Genomic DNA, 19,900 nt, shown 5'->3' on the forward strand with positions numbered 1-19,900 from the left:
CTGGGTGACACTGGCTCAGGAACTGTTAGGCGCCGTTTTGCTCTAGAGTGCAGCGAGGGCCACGGTGAGCAAGGATCCGCTCGCTTCACACGGTGTCTTTCGTATTCGCAGGTGAGTCCCTTCCTGTTTCCCGCCCCCGCGCTGTGTCTGGCCCGCCTCCCGAGGCGGGCCGTTAACCGCCTGCAGGGGAGGCGCCGCCCGAGCGGTGCGCACCGCGCTGGCCCGCGGGGAGCCCCCAAACGGCCCCCTCGCAGGTACCTGCCAACGTGCACGGAACCCTGCGCGCCGACCAATGGCAGCGCGCTTTACTGGGCGGGTAGCCAGCTGCCGCGGCGGCCAATAGGCGAGAGACTTCTTGTTTCCTGGCAGAGCGGGGTCCCGGCACCGCGGCTCTCTGGTTTTGTGTGGGTCCTGGGTGGAGGGCCCGGGTGCCGGGGCCCGAGGTGCCGCCTCGCTAGCGGGACAGGGAGCGGGAGCAGCGGCCCGGAGAGAGGTGAGGGGCTCTGCGTGGACCGCGGCCCCGCCGCCCCCCCACCCCGGCCGGCCCCGCCCCCTTCTCGGAGCCCGCTCCGCCCGAGCCCCCGTCGAATGCCACCCCGCCCCCCCGGCCTGGCGCGGCCGGCCGACCCCGCCTCCGGTTGACCACCTCCGAGCCTGTGGCCTCACCTCTGACCCCTAGGACCAGCCTCCCCGCCCTCCCGTGTCTCGGTCTCGACCCCTCCCACGCCTCCACACCCCTGCCCTGGACGAGGCAGTCAGTGCGAGGGTCCTCGCGAATCAAGGAGCTGCTCGCTGCTGCCCGGCGGGATTCTACCGGCCCAGCCTTCCTAGGGGTGCTTAGGACACCCGTTACCCACGTCTTCGAGGGTAGCTTTTGCACGGGCTCCAGTGTCTCCAGGGCGGGAGGATGGAAACAGACCCTAATTGGAACTGAGGTTCAGGGCAGGTGAGCAAGTGGCTTTGGCCAGGCACGGGCCATGTTCTTCTAGATTTCCTAATAGGCGTAGTCTAGGAAGCGGGTGGTAACAACAGCAACAGCCCTCCGAGGTCTGGTAGAAACAGCAGCATGATTCTAGTCGGTGAGCGTGGAGACAAAGGGGTAAAGAAAGGAAGCCACCATTCACACTTAGAAATGTGGTTCTTCCTGCTCCGGGCTGCACAGTACGAAGCCAGTCTAGGAGATTTTAAAATGGCCCCTCGTAGAGTCGGTGGCAGCCATCTGACCTCTCGTCCCTGCTCTTCAGGTGTCTGAGAAGCATGAGGGGCTAGTGTTTCCCATTGAGCATTTGATTTGGCAACAGCTGCGATGTAGTAAAATGGGGTCTTTTAGGTCACTCCTAACCCTTTGGTGTCCAGGGACAGAGTTCTGCTTTCTCTCTGTCTTGCTGGAAGGCTACGTCCATGTTTTCTAAGAAAAGGAGTCTTTTGCTTCATAGAGTACTAAAAGCATCCTTACTTATCTCGAGATACTCAAGAACATTGTTGCATTTTTCTCCCCCCTCCTCCCTACACCCTTTCATTTTTTCCCCCAGCTCTCAGGGCCAGTGTGGGGCAAGAGGATGCTTTCCCAGCCCCACCATGGAGCTGCGTTGTGGGGGATTGCTGTTCAGTTCTCGCTTTGATTCAGGGAACCTAGCCCATGTGGAGAAGGTGGAGCCTGTGCCCAGTGATGGGGAAGGGGTAGGAGGGGTGGCCTCGGCCCCCACTGGTGCCATTGCTTCCCCTGACTACGAGTTCAACGTGTGGACCCGGCCAGACTGTGCGGAAACAGAATTTGAGAACGGGAACAGGTACGGGGACCGAGAGGGTGGGTGGGGTGTCCGGGTGTCCGGGTGCCCGTGCGGAGTGTGGCCAGTCCTTTGACTTTGCACGTAACAGCACACTACACCCCCCCCCCCCCATACTGAATAGCTCTTGGCCGGTTTGACTTGGTCCAGCTTCCCCCACACACCGTCTCTCTGACCACCCCACGTCTGACTGACAGCCGGCCACTCTTGCTTCTCAGATCATGGTTCTACTTCAGTGTCCGGGGAGGAACTCCGGGCAGACTTATCAAGATCAATATTATGAACATGAACAAGCAGAGCAAGCTGTATTCTCAGGGCATGGCCCCCTTCGTGCGCACCTTGCCTTCCCGGCCACGCTGGGAACGCATTCGAGACAGACCCACCTTTGAGGTGAGTTCTTCATTAGAGGAAAGCCTGAGTGCTCGCGGAGGAAACGTTCCTAAAGGGAGCACGAGGCAGCTGGAGCCCCTGAGTTTTAGTATCTTCTCTCTTCCACCCCTAGCTGGGGTCCAAGATGAGCCTCTCCTTCAGCAAGCCTGGAGAAGCTGGCTCTTTCTCATGTGCAAAGTATCAGGGAGGGAGTTGGTCAAGGTGAGAAGCGAGAGGTCAGTTCCTGGCGTCCCCACAGGAGGAGCGCACTCCCGATATAGATAACTGTCCCCTCCCTCTTCCTCTCCACTCCCCAGATGACAGAGACACAGTTCGTGCTGTCCTTTGTGCACCGTTTTGTGGAGGGCCGGGGGGCCACCACCTTCTTCGCCTTCTGCTACCCATTCTCCTACAGTGACTGCCAGGATTTGCTAAGCCAGCTAGACCAGCGCTTTCCAGAGACTTACTCTACCCTCAACAGGTGCTCACCCGCCCTTCCCCCGCCGCACTGTCTTAGCTCCTGCAGCACCTCGGCTGCTTCTGGCATCTGTCCTGAGAGCTCGTGGCCAGAACGTCCCCCGTCTTTTCCCTGCGTAGAACGTAGCGTTTTGAAAAAGGTGTTCCTTTGCAACCATACCACCGCCTACACGGCATCCCCCACAGGCCCGGTGCTCATCAGTTACCTAGAATTTAGCCGGTGCTGTGGCATGTCGTCTTCACCTGCCCCTCTGATGACAGCTGTCTGTCTACACAAATCTATCCTGACGTCCCATAAACTAGGAAATCGAACAAAAGTTCACCCTGAATAAAGGGGTGGAGCAGTGGCGCAATATGCCGCAGTGAGTAGAGAAGGTGTGTGCTGCAGCCTGGAGATGCGAATTCATCCCCAGAACTGACAGGCCAGGAGAGAACCGACTTCTGCACGTTGTCCTCTGGCCTCCACAGGCATGTCATGCACGTGCACGCACGCGCATGCACACATGCATGCACGAATGCACATACCCAGCTTCAGTCCTGTATTCTGCATCCGGCAGTGCAGGCCCACAAACATCCCCAGGCTCACCAGTTCAAAAGACTAAGAGGCCCCAAAGGTTCTGGTGAGGGACCAGATAACTCAAGTCCTGAGCTGGTGATGCTGCCCACTTCTTGCTAAGACTTTAGGGACTTACGACTAATGATTTTATCCCCCCAGTCCTCTGGATAGCATTTATTACCACCGGGAGCTGCTCTGCCATTCTCTGGATGGACTTCGGGTAGATCTACTAACAGTCACTTCTTGCCATGGGCTCCGAGAAGATCGGGAGCCTCGTCTAGAGCAGCTATTTCCTGACCTTAGCACTCCCCGACCGTTCCGCTTCACAGGCAAAAGGGTGAGTGGGGAGAAGAGAGCGGTGTCTTGGGTAGAGGAGATGGCCCAGTGTTGAAAAGCACTTGGTACCCTTCCAGAGGATTCCCAGCACCACGTGTGTGTGGTTGCCTGTATCTACAGGGGATAGGACGGCTTGCAGCCTCCACAGGCGCCCACAGACAGACGCATAAAGAAATAACACAGTCCTCTGGCCGCCTTATTCCAGCCCCAGCCACTGAGGCGAATGTAAAGCCGTCTCCTCTACACATTCTGGACCCAGCTTAGCTTGTAGCCTGGGGCAGAGGACTGCATTCCTGTACCTCTGGCAGGCAGCCAGCTAGAAGTCTCAGGGCTCTTTCTGCCCCATGTCAGAGTGAACTGGGACACCACTGACCTTCTCTCTGCTTTCTTCTCCACCTCAGATATTCTTCTTAAGCAGCAGGGTACACCCTGGAGAGACTCCATCTAGCTTTGTCTTCAATGGCTTTTTGGACTTCATCCTTCGACCTGATGACCCCCGGGCGCAAACCCTACGTCGACTCTTTGTCTTTAAGCTGATTCCCATGTTAAACCCTGATGGTGTGGTTCGGGGTCACTACCGGTAAGGAGCCTAAACAGTCCTTTGGGTTTCCCCGGTTCTCTTCGGTCCCACTTGTCTGTGAAAGTCAGCCAGCCTTCTGACTTGTGTGTATGCCTAGTCCTCTGTACCCGCACAAGGACAAGGTCCTCTAATGTTCCTGTGAGGTGAGGGGTGTGATTGCGTCTAAGCACACTCCTGGGTGGGGGCAGAAGGAGGACCGGTGAAGACGTCCTCCGGTAGAGGGAGCTCAGCTGCCCTTGATTTCTGTGGTAGGGGACGAGCCACGGAAAGGCCATGTCCTCCTCTTTTCCAGTAAGCTAAGTCTCCAGTCTCCTGTCCCTGCTCTAGACTAGTCTCTTGCTGGCCCAGACACCTAGACCCTGTTCGGTCCTGTCTTCCTACAGCACAGACTCCCGGGGAGTGAATCTGAACCGTCAGTACCTGAAGCCCGACGCCGTCCTGCACCCCGCCATCTATGGCGCCAAAGCTGTGCTTCTCTACCATCACGTGCACTCCCGCCTCAACTCCAAGAGTCCCAGCGTCCAGCAGCCCAGTCTCCATCTCCCTCTTGAGACTCCTCTTTCTGACCTCGAGAAAGCCAATAACCTCCACAATGAAGCCCACCGTGGGCAGTCACCTGATGGGGACAACGCCGAGACCTGGACCGAGACAGAGCCAGCAGAAGAGAAGACTGATAATACTGTGTGGATTATGCCACAGCAGCCTCCTGAACTGGAGGAGCCAGCCCCTGACACCATCCCCCCAAAAGAGAGTGGTGTTGCTTACTATGTGGACTTGCATGGACATGCTTCCAAAAGGGGCTGCTTCATGTACGGAAACAGCTTTAGTGATGAGAGCACCCAGGTAGGACTCTAGGTACTGTGTGGCAGGCAGCGTTGCAGGCTAGGAGACGAGGGCGAGGGTACAGGCAAGGTGGGAAGGTGGCCTTCTGGAGATGCGGCCTCTGCACAGGCTTCAAAGAGATGGCATGCGGCCCTTACAGCTTAGCCATTCTATCACGACCCCTGAGGGAAGAGCAAGCTACCAGCACCCCAGTCTTCTGTAGAGCTTGAGAACCAGAGCAGAAGGGAAATTTGGAGGGGAAATGTTAAAAGAAATAATGTTCAGCAGTGCGACTTGAAGAAGCACTGATCACTGCTGATGGTCACAATGGTCTATGCTACAGTCACATGACCAGCTGCCTCCTTTGCTTGTCCCTTGTCCCTTCTTCCCGTGCCGTCTTCTGAGTGGCCTTTTCTTCCCCACACAGGTGGAAAACATGCTCTATCCAAAGCTCATCTCCTTGAATTCAGCCCACTTTGACTTCCAGGGCTGTAATTTCTCAGAGAAGAACATGTATGCCCGAGACCGCAGGGATGGCCAGTCCAAGGAGGGAAGCGGCCGCGTTGCCATCTACAAAGCCTCAGGGATAATACACAGGTTGGGAGGAAACTGGCACAGTTGAGAAAACAACTTCTTTAAGAAAAACCACCTACTCCAGGGTGTGTAAGGGCTGGAAGCACCAAGTCTTAAGAGAGTCTCGGTCGGCATTGATCTGGGAGTCTTATTTTTGGAGGGCTTCCTGGGCACACAGTCAGTTGTTAGTTGGGATTATTAGCACTTTCTCCTGGTCTTGTTTCCAAGTGGTCTCTTCTAGGCCATCCACACTGTCCCTCGCCACTCTGTCGGAGCCTGTTCAGACAGGACACTGACACAGGTCTCCGTGTCTTAGCTACACACTTGAGTGCAACTACAACACCGGACGCTCGGTCAACAGCATCCCGGCCGCCTGCCACGACAACGGGCGTGCCAGCCCCCCTCCCCCGCCGGCCTTCCCCTCCAGATACACTGTGGAGCTGTTTGAGCAGGTAGGAATCCATAGACTAAGTGGGAACCCCAAAACCTGGGAAGAATCCATGCCCAAATCTCAGGTGCTCTGCAGGGTTGTTTATTTTCTTCAGGTGACTGTCATGGTAACAGGCAGGAACACAGGCATGATTTCTGATCCCAACCCTGGCACATCGAAGTAAATCACCTGGGCTCAGCTGATCTTCCTCGTGGATTGATTCACCCCTACATTCAAAAGCACCCATTATTATAGTCTTAATGTGTCTTTTTCTAGGCAAATAAAAGAAAGAGAACTTCAGGTTGTAACAGATACAAAGTCTTTCTCCTGGGAAATTCACTCATAGTGTCAACCAAAAGCACCCCAGCCCCTGCTCAGAGCAGCGAGCTGTGGATAGACTTGAGTTAAAGAACCTGGGCACAAACTCCAGGGTACCCACTGTTACATCTGGCTGCTTCTCTCCTGTTGTGCTGTGTACCACACCCCAAACAGCAGCTAGACTAGAGGACAAAGACACTGACCCACGCTGACCTCCCCACAGGTGGGAAGAGCGATGGCCATCGCAGCTCTGGACATGGCCGAATGTAACCCATGGCCCCGGATTGTGCTGTCAGAACACAACAGCCTCACGAACCTGCGGGCCTGGATGCTGAAGCATGTGCGCAACAGCAGGGGTCTGACCAGCACTGTGAATGTGGGCGTGAACAAGAAGAGAGGCTCGCGGACTCCTCCCAAAAGTAACAAGTAAGACCAGCAGCAGGGCACAGCAGGGTGCTGGACGGTTGGCAAGCTCTAGGGGTGGGTGAGGAGGGGGTGCCACGTGGTGGGTCCTGGGTAAATGAAAACTGGTGAGATTACTTCAGTTTTTGAGAATAGGAGCCTCGCCCCTTTCACCTAGAGCTACAGCTGAGGGAGCTGAAAATCAGTCCAGGGGATTCCTAGATCCAGAACAGTGCAGAAAACCCCTGTCTTTGTGGCCAGGGTTCTAGAGCCAGCACCAACAAAATAAGGGAGAAATCCTTTATGAAATAAAGCTACTTAGGATGACCCTTCCAAGATTAGGGGCTTTGTCCCAAGTTAGATTCTCCATCCATGGGCATGCATTCCCTCTTTCCTTCCTTCCTGGGAATGGGTTCCTATGCCCTTTGAGGCGGGAAGTGAATTTTAATTGCTGTGTCCTAAGGAAGCCTTAGGACCCTTCTCCCCAGGCCTTAACTGGTGTCTGCTTCTTTGCAGTGGAGTACCCGTCTCCTGCTCTGAAAATGCCTTGAGCCGAGCTCGAAGTTTCAGCACTGGCACAGGTGGCGGTGGTGGTGGCGGTGGCGGTGGCGGCGGCAGCCAACAAAACTCTCCACAGATGAAGAACTCTCCCAGCTTCCCTTTTCATGGCAGTCGGCCTGCAGGGCTGCCAGGCCTGAGCTCCAGCACCCAGAAGGTCAGCCATCGGGTGCTGGGCCCTGTCAGAGGTAAGCCGGTCTGGGCAACCCTGCAGCAGATGTTCGGTTGTTTGGGGCATTGCTGGGGGAAGAGAGCTTGAAGACACACAAGGGGTGACTTAATAAACTAGTCTGTAGCAGAAGAACCTCCAGCCTCTCCTGCGAATGTTGTTCCTGCGGCACGACTTCAGAGCAGTACTGTGTATGGCCGGCCACAGGAAGAAGGCCTGGGGGTTGTAGCTTCAGCACATGCTAGGAGCCAGGGACATTTCCAAGGACAAAACACTAGCTAAAGCAGAGCCAAACCCAGACATGGAACTTCCATATCGAGGACAATGTTGCAGTGTCTTCTTGTTGGCAGGAGGAGGAAATTCAAACTAGCACTGTAGAATGATGAGCACTGTCCACGGCCTCTGTGGGCTGATACTTCCTGGCTTCACGGCTATTCAGATAGTAATTCAAGATCCCAGTTCTTCCAAGGAGAAGCAGAACTGAAACAGCTTCTATTCCAGACATATAAATCAGCGTATATCCCTGTTCATCAATGTGCACAATGGCACAATAGACATTAGTAAGTTTTAGGTCTCACCTGATAAGAGGTTCTGGGTCAGATGTTTATGACCAACGCATGGACTGGAATCGGGTGGGGATGGGGGAACAAAAGCTGGCAGGAAGCTGGGTTGTGTTGGGGGAGAGAACTTTGTAGTATTAGTTCTAGAAATATACACCACAAATCAGTACTGTTGGCGTTTTCTGGGCTATAGAAATCTTGTCAAAACATGGAGACTTGTAAGCTGGAACTATGAGCATTTTTGTACTATTCAGTTTGCAACCTGGCTTTTGTATTGGCCCTGATATGCCCTAGTCGGTGTCTGTAAATCTGACTGCTACTTAAAGAAGCTGCAGAGAAAGCCCAGCTTCAATTAATTAGGATGTTCCTATTTCTGATACGAAACCTGGTTCTGTTTACATTCCAACCCCCTTTGAGAGTCTGTCTAACCTGGGAATAAATACTTCTATGCACTGTGCTTTAACATATTAAATTCGTAATCATGATGCTTCATAGCTAGATAGCGTTTAATAATGAATGAGACAATATCATAAATAGCTTCACTTAATCCAACCAGGTCCTGTGGGATAGATGATGTTCCCATTTTTCTGACAAGAAAACTTAGACTGCTTTAGGAACAGCTCGTCCAGTGGGTGTGGTGGCACATACCCGTAACCCTGGCTTGGTAGGCTGAAGCAGGAGAATCACAAGTGAAGGCCAATCTGGGCTACCTAATGAGACTCTCCTCACAGGGTGAAGTGGTAGAGTGGTGTATTCCTTAAGTGGCAGTTTTTCCAGCTTGGCTTTCAGGCTCCAGTATATCCAGTCTCCCATGTTAAATCTGCATGAAGTTTTTCTGTTGTTTTTTTCTTTCTTTTGTCAGCCTTTCCTAGATCATAGCTCATAATTTCTTCATCAGCATTATAAATCTTCCGTCCTTGACCATGAAGGTCCTTCTCTATATCATTACGTGAGGATTCAAGGCAGTTCTTTTGTCTTTTTGAGGCCGAGTTGAGTTCTGTAGCCTAGATTGGCTTAGGATCCTCTTGCTTCAACTTACCAACTGTTGGATTATAGGTTGCAGGCTATCATTCCCAGCCATAGGCAGTTTTTAATCAGTATTTTGGTGACATCCTCCAGCCCCACTCCCTGATGCAGAACTTTGCACTGAAATCCTTGATGTGAGAGCTTGTATTCTTTCTCTGGTACTTCCCCAGAGGACTAATAGAAAATATGCAGCCTGAATACTAAGTAATTCTTGGTTGACTGACTTGAAGCTTAACAGCGGAAAGAAGAGAGTAAATACACATAAAAAGGACATGCACATTATAAACATCCAGGGCATTTGGGGAGCTACTGTGGTAGGTCATGAGCAATTAAGCAAAGAATGTTCGGTTGAGAAACAGCTTTGAAAAATAAATAGTATGTGGCTTGACAAAAACATTCCAGAAATGAGAAATGACAGCCATGATCAGAAACACAGCCTGGGTGGATAGCAAAAGCATGTATACTTAACTGGCATACAAAGGACTACACCCTTCACCCACAAAATCTGGTAAAGAAACGTGGGAAGTGGAACTGTTTTGAAAACAAGGATGTTTTAAAATGAGGCATATGGTAGCAACTATACGCTTCTAAGAAAAATGAGAACAAAGAGACTGGGCTCTGCGTCTGGACAGGGAGAGGGGAGGCGTGCAGTCATTTGTTTACACATGAGCAACTAGAGCCTGGACCAAGGCCTGCAACAGGGGGATGTCTAAGCATCAGAACAGAAGCAGCAGCATTCAGTAATGGTAGAAGGCAGATGAGCTAGGAGGCTTCAAAGCTATGTCCCACAGGGAAGTTATGGTGACATGAAGACACTTTGGGGAAAAACAGTGAAAAGCTACTTTAGACATGCCTAGATTTCTTAGGTTATCTATGGAGATGCCTTTAGACATGCAGAACTATAGTAAAGGCAAGTGGAGAACTGGAGATCTAAGTTACCACATAGATAGAAGTGCCAGTAACGTCAAGTGAGAAGGCATGTTCCTGGGTGAACGAGCTTGGAACAGAAAGAGCTGGGTAGAGAAGAGATGCCCCCAAGACTTGAATAAGTATTTGTAAAAGCAGAAAACTATGGCTTTGAAGTCAAGGGGTCAAGATGAAAGTTACTATCAAAATGACACTGTACGGAGTTAAAAAGTGAGGCCCTAGGAATCGTAAAAGCGTTCTGCCAGGCATTTGCTGGCACTGTTCTTTAAGACCCCAAGGAAGGGAGACTGGCTCTGATTTTAGATAGGGCTGCAGTGCAGACTAACATCTGGACATGGCATCTTCAGTCAACTCTTGAGAAAACTTACTTGTCTAGGGTGATCTGTCCTACCACGTGACATTTGCTTCCACACCTCTGGCTCTCTGGCTTCTAGCACAGCAGGCTATCGGGTTTATTTATTTATACTTATTTATTGTGTGTCTGTGGGCAGGGCGCATGTCGTGGGACCCGTGTGGGGGTGGGAGGACAACTGATGGGAATTGTCCTCCCTTCTACATGTGGGTCTTGGAAACTGGACTCAGCTTGTCAGGCATGGTGTCTGTTCACTCAGCCATCTTGGCTGGCCTGTTTTCAAAGCTAGAAAAGAAAAAAATATGACCCCCAGATCTCAGAAATTTTAACCATAAATGAGGTATACTTTATGACCCCAAAATTTGGACTGTGGTTTGATAATTTTGTTGTGTTGGCTTGTGAATTTATTTGTAAAATTTCTATGTCAGGTGTAGTGAGTGGTACATGCCTGTAATCCCAGCACTTGAAGATATAGACATGGTCATCCCTTGCCTATATAGTGAGTTTGAGGCTCTACACACCCTCCCCATAAAAAATTTCAATTACTGTGTATATCATATTTAGCTATACATTTTATTGGTTTTATTGACTAGAACAAATATGAGATTAGGAGTTCCAGGGAGTTTTCTCAGGAAAGATCTGGGCAGGTCAGCCAGCAGCTTAAGGCAGGCAGGGAACTGGTCTGAAAGGCTCCATCTCAAGCTGGAGATGGTGCTGTAGAAAGCCAGTAAATCACCAACTTCAGACAAAGAGGAAAGCTCTTACCGTAGGAAGCCAAATAGTCCCTGACCTTAGGGCCAGAATCTAGCCGACTCCCCCACCTGCAAACCATGCTCTGGCTACCTGTCCAGATCTGTAGCACATGCCAGTCTCCTGTCTCAGAAACACCAGCAACGCGATCTGTAGCTACTGTGGCTGTAGGGAAGAGGTCACTGGAGAATACTCCAGTGTGGACGTAAAGCCAGAGACTTGTGCGACACTGCCAAAGCAGAGGTGAACTAGAGCGGCAGAGTGACAAGGCAGGTCTCCTCGCCGTGACGCAGCGGCAGGTGAGGCACCCAGACACAAAGTTCCACCATCAAGCACTAGCCCCCTTCAGTTTTACATCCTAGGTTCCCTCTTGCATGATTCTAGTCTTGGCCCTTCAGCCCATGCAGCCAAACAGTGATGTGAAAGATGAGGCAGTATAAAGACGAGCCTTTAACTGTCACCCCATCACCAGCACCTCTCATCTGACTCACAGCTGTCGCCTGAACCTGATCTTCCTGGAACTCTTTCCTGATCTAGTCAATGCCTTGGCTCAGCTAACCGGCAACGTCTGGTAGAGTAGCTAATGTCCAGCCCTCAAGGCAGCTCCTCTGGAGTGAGTCAGAGGACCCGCTGTCCCTCACCATTGCCACTTTTCCTTTTCCACTGCAAACCAGCATCAGGGAATTTCCCCCAACACCAGTACCTAGCACTATGCCTAACACTTCAGTATTCAGCAAACATTTATTGTATGTTGAGTGAAAAGTTTAGTTGGGAGTCAAATTAAATGCTTATCTAATCTTTCTAATTTTCAAAGAGTTATAAGAACCGGCTGTGTGAGCATTCCAAGGACTCAATAATATCTAGGGCACTACATGGAGAGACTAGTATTTCCAACTATGACACCTTGGATTCTAGTGCTTAGAACATGCATGCATCCTAACTCTTTGCAGGTGAGGGCAGCCTGGCTCAATTTACCAGACCGTGTAATCTCTGATAAGGTCCAGTCCTATCCTGCCAGTCCCAGCTTGTTACCATAAAATACCGTTTCACCACCTTTGGAAGCAGAGCCAATCACATTACCCTGTAATCAGCACTAAGCTGTTGTCTGTACTTCAAACTAAATCCAGAATCGGGGCTCCTTTTATCCTCTCAACAGGAATAGAATAAGACCTGGATTAAGAGGAGTCAAAAGTCAAAACACAAAAGTGAGCTAGAGCCAGGTGGTGGTGGTGCACTTTTAATTCCAGTACTTGGGAGGCAGAGGCAGGCGGATCTCTGTGAGTTCGAGGACAGCTAGGGCTGTTACAGAGAAACCCTATCTCAAAACATCCCTCCCCCGACCAAAAAAAAAGTGAGCCAGCCATGTGTTCTCACTGACAAATTACAGGAAGGCCTGGGCAGGTGTTACGGCGGTCTTAAATTGATTGAAATGCTGTCTTTAATACCTTGTATCTTCCAGACCAACCAGACCTTGCCTTTTCTTCAGAAACTCATTAGGGATAAGATTCCTGAGCTTTATCTTTTATCTGGTTTGCTTCATTATTTCTGGAGTGACCTTCAGCACTCCATTTATTACTAGAACCTACATATGTCCCAAAGGTTTTAATCTTTTTTTCTTTTTCAATGTGTCAGAATCTCATATAGCCCAAGTTGGGCTCAAACTCACTTTGTAGACAACTGGCCTTGAATTCCTTCTTCCTGTCTCCACCTCCAGAGGCTGGGATTATAGATGTGCATTACCATACTCCAATCACTTTCCTGCTTCTTCATTATTTCCTTAGGGTAAGGTGAAGGATCACCCTATCACATGATTTCAGCTTGCCTGTATATAGACATGATCTCTGATCATCTGCACCCTATTATTTCTGCCTTCTGTGCTGAGGAATATGCTTTCATTTTCGTGACAGGGTCTCACTATATAACCCTGGCTTGTCTAAAACTTGTGTAAATCAAGCTGGCTTCAAACTCAGAGATCTGCCTTAAAGGTACACATTCAACCCTAAGAGACAATTTTAGTACCCACATCCCCCTGCCCCCAGACAGGATTTCTCTGTGTAATTGCCGTGGCTTTCCTGGAACTCACTCTGTAGACCAGGCTGGCCTCGAACTCAGAGATCTGCTTGTCTCTGCCTTCTGAGTACTAGGATTAAAGGTGTGCACCACTACCACCTGGTCTAGTGCCCACGTTTTAAATCAAAACCACCAGGTCTATTATACACGTAAGTATGACAAGTCACTGAGGGTGACTAATGTTTCGGGTGACTTCTGCCGTCATATCAGCATTTCCACTCACTAGCCCCTAAGGTCTGGCTCTTACACTGTCCACCTTAGACTCTAATTGGCATCCAGTAGAGTGTCACATAGCCAGAAGGGCTTCCATTCTAAGATAGATCAGAAACATGCCTTCAAACGGGGCCTCAGTATGAAGCACACACTGGCCTAGAACTTGTGATCACACTCCACAACCTTCTGCATGCTGGGATTACAGGTTTGCACTGCTATGTATATGGCACTGCCTGCTACAACTCAGTGTAGACAAGATGAAGTCACTGTCACTGACTTGCAGAGTTGGACACTTTTCACACCACACACCTAGAGCTTGTAGAGGACATCTGGAATACTGACACCAGTTTTCTTTGGTTCTGCGGTAATTCAGGAGCACATGGCACCTGCTAAAAGCTACTGAACCTGCAAGTCCCCTTTCCCATCCACCCACCCTGTGTGTCTCTGGGACCCCACCCTTCAGAACCTGTAGCTGTCAAGTTCTAGCCAAAGGAGTGTATCAGAGTACTGCCCCTAGAGGTTAAGTATGCCCTTAAACTGTGAGAGGTGACTGATCCATAAACAACTACTAGCCATGTGAAAAAAGGCTGAGAACTAATTCTGCCTGTAAATGGCCAAGGTAACTACAGGGAGCTGACATTTGAGATGGGACATGGGAGGGAGCCAAGGTACTCCCTAAAAAGAGAAAGGGAAATTTCAAAGGAACCCCACAGCTAGTAGCAACAACGGCTGAGGGATGAATGATCAAGCCAGCATCCTAATGATAGGTAGCCGGGAGACACAACACAGGAAGGACTCTGAATGTAAAGGTTTAGAGTAGATGTCATCTTTAAAAAGACCTTCAGAATTGAGCCACACTCGAAAGTCAAGCTAAAGGAGAAAGAACAGCGAAGAAAGATCTGCATCTAGACACTGGTGATGGCCTGAGTAAGATTCTACTACAGGCACCGAACCTTAGGATCTGACTCAACAAACGTAAATGCAAGGGGGGACAGGAAAGTGGAGTGAGCTTTCTAGCAGACAGGAAAAAGGACAGGGGAGAAGACCATGAGATTTGGTTTGGCACTCGGACTTAACAGGTAGAAATGTCTGAGAGAACGCACTTGGTGAGGAAAGGACCTTAGAGATTTCAGGATTATGAGAAGATGAAGGTTGGGAGCACTGTTCTTAAGACCAAAGGGAGACCAGCAGGTCAGTGAAGGCTATCATACAGCGTCTCACTTATTTTATCTTCTACCTGTTTGTGTCCTTTCCGCTCAGAGCCCCGATGCCCCGACAGGAGACGGCGGCAGCAGCCACTGAACCATCGACCTACCACAAGCAGCCTGGCCCCATCCCCAACTCTTCCTAGTTCTGGCCCAGCCTCCTCACGAAACCTGGGCTCCTGCCTACTGCCCAATTCACTCAACTTATCAGGTCTGTACCCACAGCCCCTGAACTCGAGGTTGCCCAGCTTCTTACCCTCCCTACCACCCAGGGCTTAGACAGGCTACCAACTAAGCTTCAAGAAGAAACCCCTTCAGCCGTACTCCTCCCTCACCTGGACTTCCCCTCTTGACCTGATGTCAAGGCCACTTCAGAGCAGATGCAAGCTATTCTGGTACCTCATATTCCTACCACATGTGCCTTTGTATAGGAGGTTGGAATGCAATGAGATGAATTTCTAAAATAAAGTTAACAGTTAACATTTACTGACCTTTCACTCTGTGCAGGAACTGCTCTATACTATCTAGTCCTCACTTGTAGTGAAAGAATCTGAGGACTTTTCCTACCTGCGAAGTGCAGCTCCCTAACTGCAAGACCTAGGAGCAGGGATAAAACTGGAACATTTGGAAAACACAGGCTTTTCGCCTGTTTTGACTATAAATGGATCCTCTGCCCTAACTAAACTCACAGGCACCTACTCCTTTTAAGTTAGAGATCCAGTGGTATAAGGAACTAAATGGGATTGTTCTTTTTTCTTTTGAGAAAGGGTTTCTCTTTGTAGTTCTGGCTGTCCTGGAACTCTCTAGACCAGGCTGGCCCCAAACCCATAGAGACCCACCTGCCTCTGCCTCCTGAGTGCTGGGATTAAAGGCGGGCACCACCGTGCCTAGCAGGATTGTTTTCTATGATTGAGTCCAGCATATAGTGTACCAACCTAACAGTTTTTAATCAAGTTAGTCCTCAGTCCAGTTGTTGTGCATAATGGACTCCCCGACTCGGCCTTGGAGACAAGTCTGTGTAGCCCTGCCTGTCCTGGAACTCATTATATAGACCAGTTGGCCTTCCAGTTCTACCTCTGGAATGCTAGGATGAAAAAGTCCACTATGCCCAGCTGGACTTCATTCCTAAATACCAAAACATATGACTGGAGCGGGCTCTAAGGCTACAGATTGAGTCATTAAACTTGAGGGTTGAATTTTAACCCAAAGTGGCAGCTTCACTCCTTGGATCAGACTAGAACCCCTCAGAAGCAATTTTGCCACCCAGGGACAATATGACAGCATCCAAAGAGGTTCTGGTTATTACAGTGGGCAAGGACCTAAGGAGGAAACAGTACCCCATAGTTTAAGGTGGGGATGCTGATACACATCCTACTATGCACAAACACACTGTAACAACAAGGGATTGTACTGCCAACTATCACTGGTGCTGAGGGTGAGGGCTGCTGATGTAGCTCAGCAGTGAGACCCGGCTTATCGTGAAGTAATCCTAGATTGGACTCCCAGCACTATAAAGAAAACAAAACAAGGTCAGGAGACTGATGTGAGCGAAGTCCCTGTCTCTCCTAGTCCTGCCTTGATGTCAGTTTCCTCTGTTCTCTAGGGAGCAGCTGCTCATTCTCGTCTTCAGGGGACAAGCCAGAGGCTGTCATGGTGATTGGGAAAAGTCTGCTAGGGGCTGGTGCTCGGATCCCCTGCATTAGGACTCGTTTGCAGGTAAAATTTTGGGGGTCTTTCCATGTCCTTCGCATTAGGAGAACCCAGGAAGGCACTCTTCTCCTGAGCCCTGGGAGGGCAACTGTTGAGTCCTGTTTGAGCGCCTTCTGTCACCAGCCTAGCAGAGCTGCCACGGTACCTGTGTGTTAACCTCCCCTGTCCCAGTCAGCCAGGTATCTTGCTTGTTTCAGACTCCACTGTCCCTGCCAGACGCACCCCAACCGCAGCCTGCTAGCTTTGCCTTTCCCTGCCCGTCCTTAGCTTCTCCTCTCTTTCTGACCAGACCTGCCCGAGGAGAGTTTCCGCCAGGAGGGGTCCCGGATTCCCCAGGTAACACATCTGGTTACTGCTCCTAGGAACCCTACCATCAGCTCCAGCTCAGACAAGCTCTTCTTCCTAGTTTGACTAGAGTTGGGTAGAGGCAGCTGACTGACGAAGCGTCAGCTGCTCTGGCAGGGGCGGAGGCTCAGAAAGCTGAGGGAGGCCTGCTAGTTCTCGTCCCTCTTCCTCCATGGTGCTTCTCTCCTCAGCCACCTCCTGGCCATGGGATACCCATGGAGGTGAAATGCTGGGTCCTTTCGCCACCCTTAGATAAGTAAGGCCTGGCATGTTGTCATAAACTGAATCTGGGCGTTCTAGAGCCACCACCCTCCTCATCCTCTCAGCTAGGAACAGTGCCCAGGAGTTCAAGGTCCTAGCACCTCTGTTGATTTCTGTGCTAGATTCTTCTGCATGGAAACTCTAGAAGCAGAAAAGCCTCATGGAAGAACCCAACCTCTTAGACTACCCCTGTCCACACAGGCTAGGCCCAGGTTGGGCCGGAGCTCACCGCCGACTCGCAGAGGGATGAGAGGCTCTTCAAGCCCCACATCCCCTATCCCCCAAACCAGAGAGAGCAGTGAGCAGGAGCCGGGACCCCGCTCTGCTACACCAGGGTGAGCACCGGAGTCCAGCCCTTCATTCTACCCCTCATTTCTACTTTTCCTTCCGCCCATTCCCACCATTCAGGATCATTTTCTCTTTTATCCAAAGACTAAATGCACTTTCATTCATAATCTAGTCCCTGATTTTTATTCTCCCATGGCCTCAGTCTTCACTTCAAAGGATAACTTGTAGCTAGGTTCTTAAGGCCTAGGCACTAGCTAGCTAGTTCTAGTATCAGACATCTGTGCAGTAATCAATCTGCCTGTCCCCACCCACCTTCTCATTTCCCTTCTCACCTTGGCTAACAGACCACAGAAGGGGCTGTTTCCACAACCCTGATTTCCTCTCTCTTCTCTGTTGCAGGCTGCCTCAGGCCGGCCCCCCACGGCCCCGCTCTGCCCCTGCCTCTTCTCCTATTTCCTGTACTCTCTCTGACTCCCCAACCCGGATTTGTTACAGCAGGGGGCCCTTGAACCAATGTGAGGTTTGTTTGGTCCCTAAATCTCCATCACTCGCTATTTTCCCCAGGGTCTGACAATGCCTTTACCTCCATGCCCAGGATGTAGACCTAAGGTGAGGGAGCACAGTGAAACGCTATGTTAGTCCCGTCTTCCAGCTGCTGATACCATGTGACAACCATAGCTCCTTGGAATACTGGCCACACTGTCCGAGGCCTTGCAGAACATCACCTTGAGACAGAACAAAACAGGGACCTGCCACCCCTTCCCTCCCTCCACAGCACAAGATTTTGGGACCACAAAAAATACGTATCTATATTTTTGTATTGGGGGGAGGGTGTAGAAAAGAAAGCAGCCCCTATACTGGGCCCTATTCAGTGGCAGCTTCTTGTTCCATAGGGTTAAGGAAGACTTTGAGGAAATAAAAGTTGTTTGGAAAAATCCAGGTGTAGTTGCTTTGTATGCTGTGATGGGTAGGAGAGATGAAGTGAAGGGCGCAGGCCCCTCACACCCTCCATCTTGCCTCAGACTATGTCCTGGAACCCTAGAAAAAAGGGGAAAGACCCGAGGTAAGGAAAATGCTGCAGCTCGCCTGGGGGGGGGGGGGAGTCCTTCAGGAGCCAACCCCCACCTAGCCCGTCGTCTCCCCTCACATTTTTAAGCACACTTGGGTTCCAGACTCTGCCCCCTCCCTCCCGTCTTTCCTCTCTGGATGGTGTTTGTGGTTCATCCATAAAAAAAACAACGTCGCTGGCTCCGGAACATGGAAATAAGCCTACATCGTTCACTACCATGCCCTTCCCCCAAACCTGCCTAAATACCGCCTCGGCCTCTGGGAAAGTGGGGCCCGATCCCCCATATTTGGTGGGCACAGTCACGCCGCGCTGGTGCTGGCGTCAACGCCTCCCTGTAACCAGACCCTGTAACCTGGGCCTCTAGCTACCGGGAACCTCAAAATGGAGCCAGAGGAGGACCCGGAAGCCCACCCACACTGGATAGGAAGCCGCATTGCAAGGCACTGTACAGGGTGCGAACACAGGGGCCCGGCTCTGGACTAAGCTCGGCTCGGCACTCGCTGACTTGACGTCCCCAGGCCTGCAGGCCCTGGCGCGGCCTCACCACCCGGCTCTCCCGGGCCTGGGCGCCACTGCCCGGACCGTTACCTGGGGCGGAGGAAGCGCCACTTTCACTCCTGCTTCTTGGGATTGTTGACTGCCACGTAGTGGTAGAGCACCACCAGCAAGAAGAGCGACACGCCCAGCATGTTGGCGAAGATGGCGAGCTGCACGTCCGTGATCATCCTGCGGACAAGGGGAGGGACTGAGCCTCGGGCCGCGCTCTCCCGGCCCTCCCCGGGCCCGGTCGGTCCTCGCCACCGCGGTCCAGCCTCCGCCGGGCTCGCGTGGGACACGGCGCCTGCGAGCCTCTCACCTGACCGGCTCGCCTCGGCTCCGACGCTACCGCGGCACAAGCTCCAGGGAGGCGACCTGAGCCGGAACTCCGTAGAGCCGGCCGGGGAAACAACGAGGCACTTCCGGCTTCTCTACCACGCCGACTCGTCTGCTCCGGGCGGCGCGCGTGCGCGTGCGCAGACACACACAGAACGGGTCCTGGGCGGAGCCTCGGGGCCGCCCAGCTGCGAGGGGCGGGTATTGGGCGGAGCCTCGGGGCCGCCCAGCTGCGGTGGGCGGGTCTTTGGGCGGAGCCTGGGGGCCGCCCTTCTGCGGGGGGCGGGGCGGGGCTGCGATCTCGCAGCTGGCGGCAGCTGGCGCGGGGAGAGCCGCGGTTTGCTGGCGATGCTGTGCTGGCAGCCTCCCCGGAGCCCAGGAGTGGGCTAGGGCGAGGGTGCTGCGGGCGGGAGGCCGGGCCTGACCCGCAGGCTCCGACTCACTGTCCTGCACGCTGCCACCCTTCGCTTCCCTGCCCGACCCAGCCAGGTGCTTCCTTTGGGTCCTGCCCTCCCGGTCCCCTCCCAGGCTCGCAGGCGGTGGGGATGGAGTGGAAGGTGGTGCCGAATGGACAGGACTGAGGACGCCGGTGCTCTCACGGGTGCTAGTCTTTCTGAAACCACGTCCTACCAAACGGGCGGATCACTGACTACTTGGCCAGTACCCGTCTCAGGCGGGCACCCTGCCTCCATCCCACTCCTGGAGGTGGGCGTCGAAATTAGGGCGGACCCTCTCATAATCAAAAACCAAACGTGGGACCTCGGCCAAGTGGGAAATCACCCCCCGGATGTGAAGGAGGGGGTAGGAAAGGAAGGGCTGGGATAAGCCAGAGGGGTCGTGGGTTTGTGGTGAAGAAGAGAGTTGACTGCAATAG

General features: G+C 52.0%; 2 protein-coding genes across 32 annotated transcripts; one reads left to right on the plus strand and one right to left on the minus strand.

Annotated features, from left to right (window-relative positions):
- Nucleotides 1-196: 196 nt before the first annotated feature.
- Agbl5 (AGBL carboxypeptidase 5) lies at nucleotides 197-18,019 on the plus strand. 31 transcript variants are annotated; one of them, XR_013047088.1, is made up of 17 exons: nucleotides 253-493; nucleotides 680-946; nucleotides 1,533-1,790; nucleotides 2,006-2,177; nucleotides 2,474-2,637; nucleotides 3,349-3,526; nucleotides 3,927-4,105; nucleotides 4,489-4,948; nucleotides 5,355-5,524; nucleotides 5,817-5,952; nucleotides 6,472-6,674; nucleotides 7,167-7,396; nucleotides 14,536-14,691; nucleotides 16,084-16,196; nucleotides 16,480-16,526; nucleotides 16,998-17,131; nucleotides 17,484-18,019. XR_013047088.1 is itself a non-coding variant. In XM_042267369.2 (17 exons), exons 3-17 carry the CDS (start codon nucleotides 1,579-1,581, stop codon nucleotides 17,653-17,655), a joined length of 2,805 nt encoding a protein of 934 aa, XP_042123303.1. In that variant the 5' UTR covers nucleotides 283-493; nucleotides 680-946; nucleotides 1,533-1,578; the 3' UTR covers nucleotides 17,656-18,019. The 31 variants fall into 31 exon arrangements, 17 of the variants coding, with proteins under 17 accessions (XP_042123303.1, XP_076415071.1, XP_015844433.1 ...); XR_013047084.1 differs by having other exon boundaries at nucleotides 283-493; nucleotides 16,388-16,526; XR_013047089.1 differs by having other exon boundaries at nucleotides 283-493; nucleotides 17,649-18,019.
- Ost4 (oligosaccharyltransferase complex subunit 4, non-catalytic) lies at nucleotides 17,885-19,015 on the minus strand. The gene is made up of 3 exons (XM_015988962.3): nucleotides 19,010-19,015; nucleotides 18,742-18,879; nucleotides 17,885-18,122 (listed from the first exon to the last, which is right to left on the minus strand). Exon 2 carries the CDS (start codon nucleotides 18,876-18,878, stop codon nucleotides 18,765-18,767), a length of 114 nt encoding a protein of 37 aa, XP_015844448.1. The 5' UTR covers nucleotide 18,879; nucleotides 19,010-19,015; the 3' UTR covers nucleotides 17,885-18,122; nucleotides 18,742-18,764.
- Nucleotides 19,016-19,900: the final 885 nt, after the last annotated feature.

The sequence above is a fragment of the Peromyscus maniculatus genome, chromosome 22 (genome assembly GCF_049852395.1).
Source record: "Peromyscus maniculatus bairdii isolate BWxNUB_F1_BW_parent chromosome 22, HU_Pman_BW_mat_3.1, whole genome shotgun sequence".
NCBI classification, from domain to species: domain Eukaryota; kingdom Metazoa; phylum Chordata; class Mammalia; order Rodentia; family Cricetidae; genus Peromyscus; species Peromyscus maniculatus.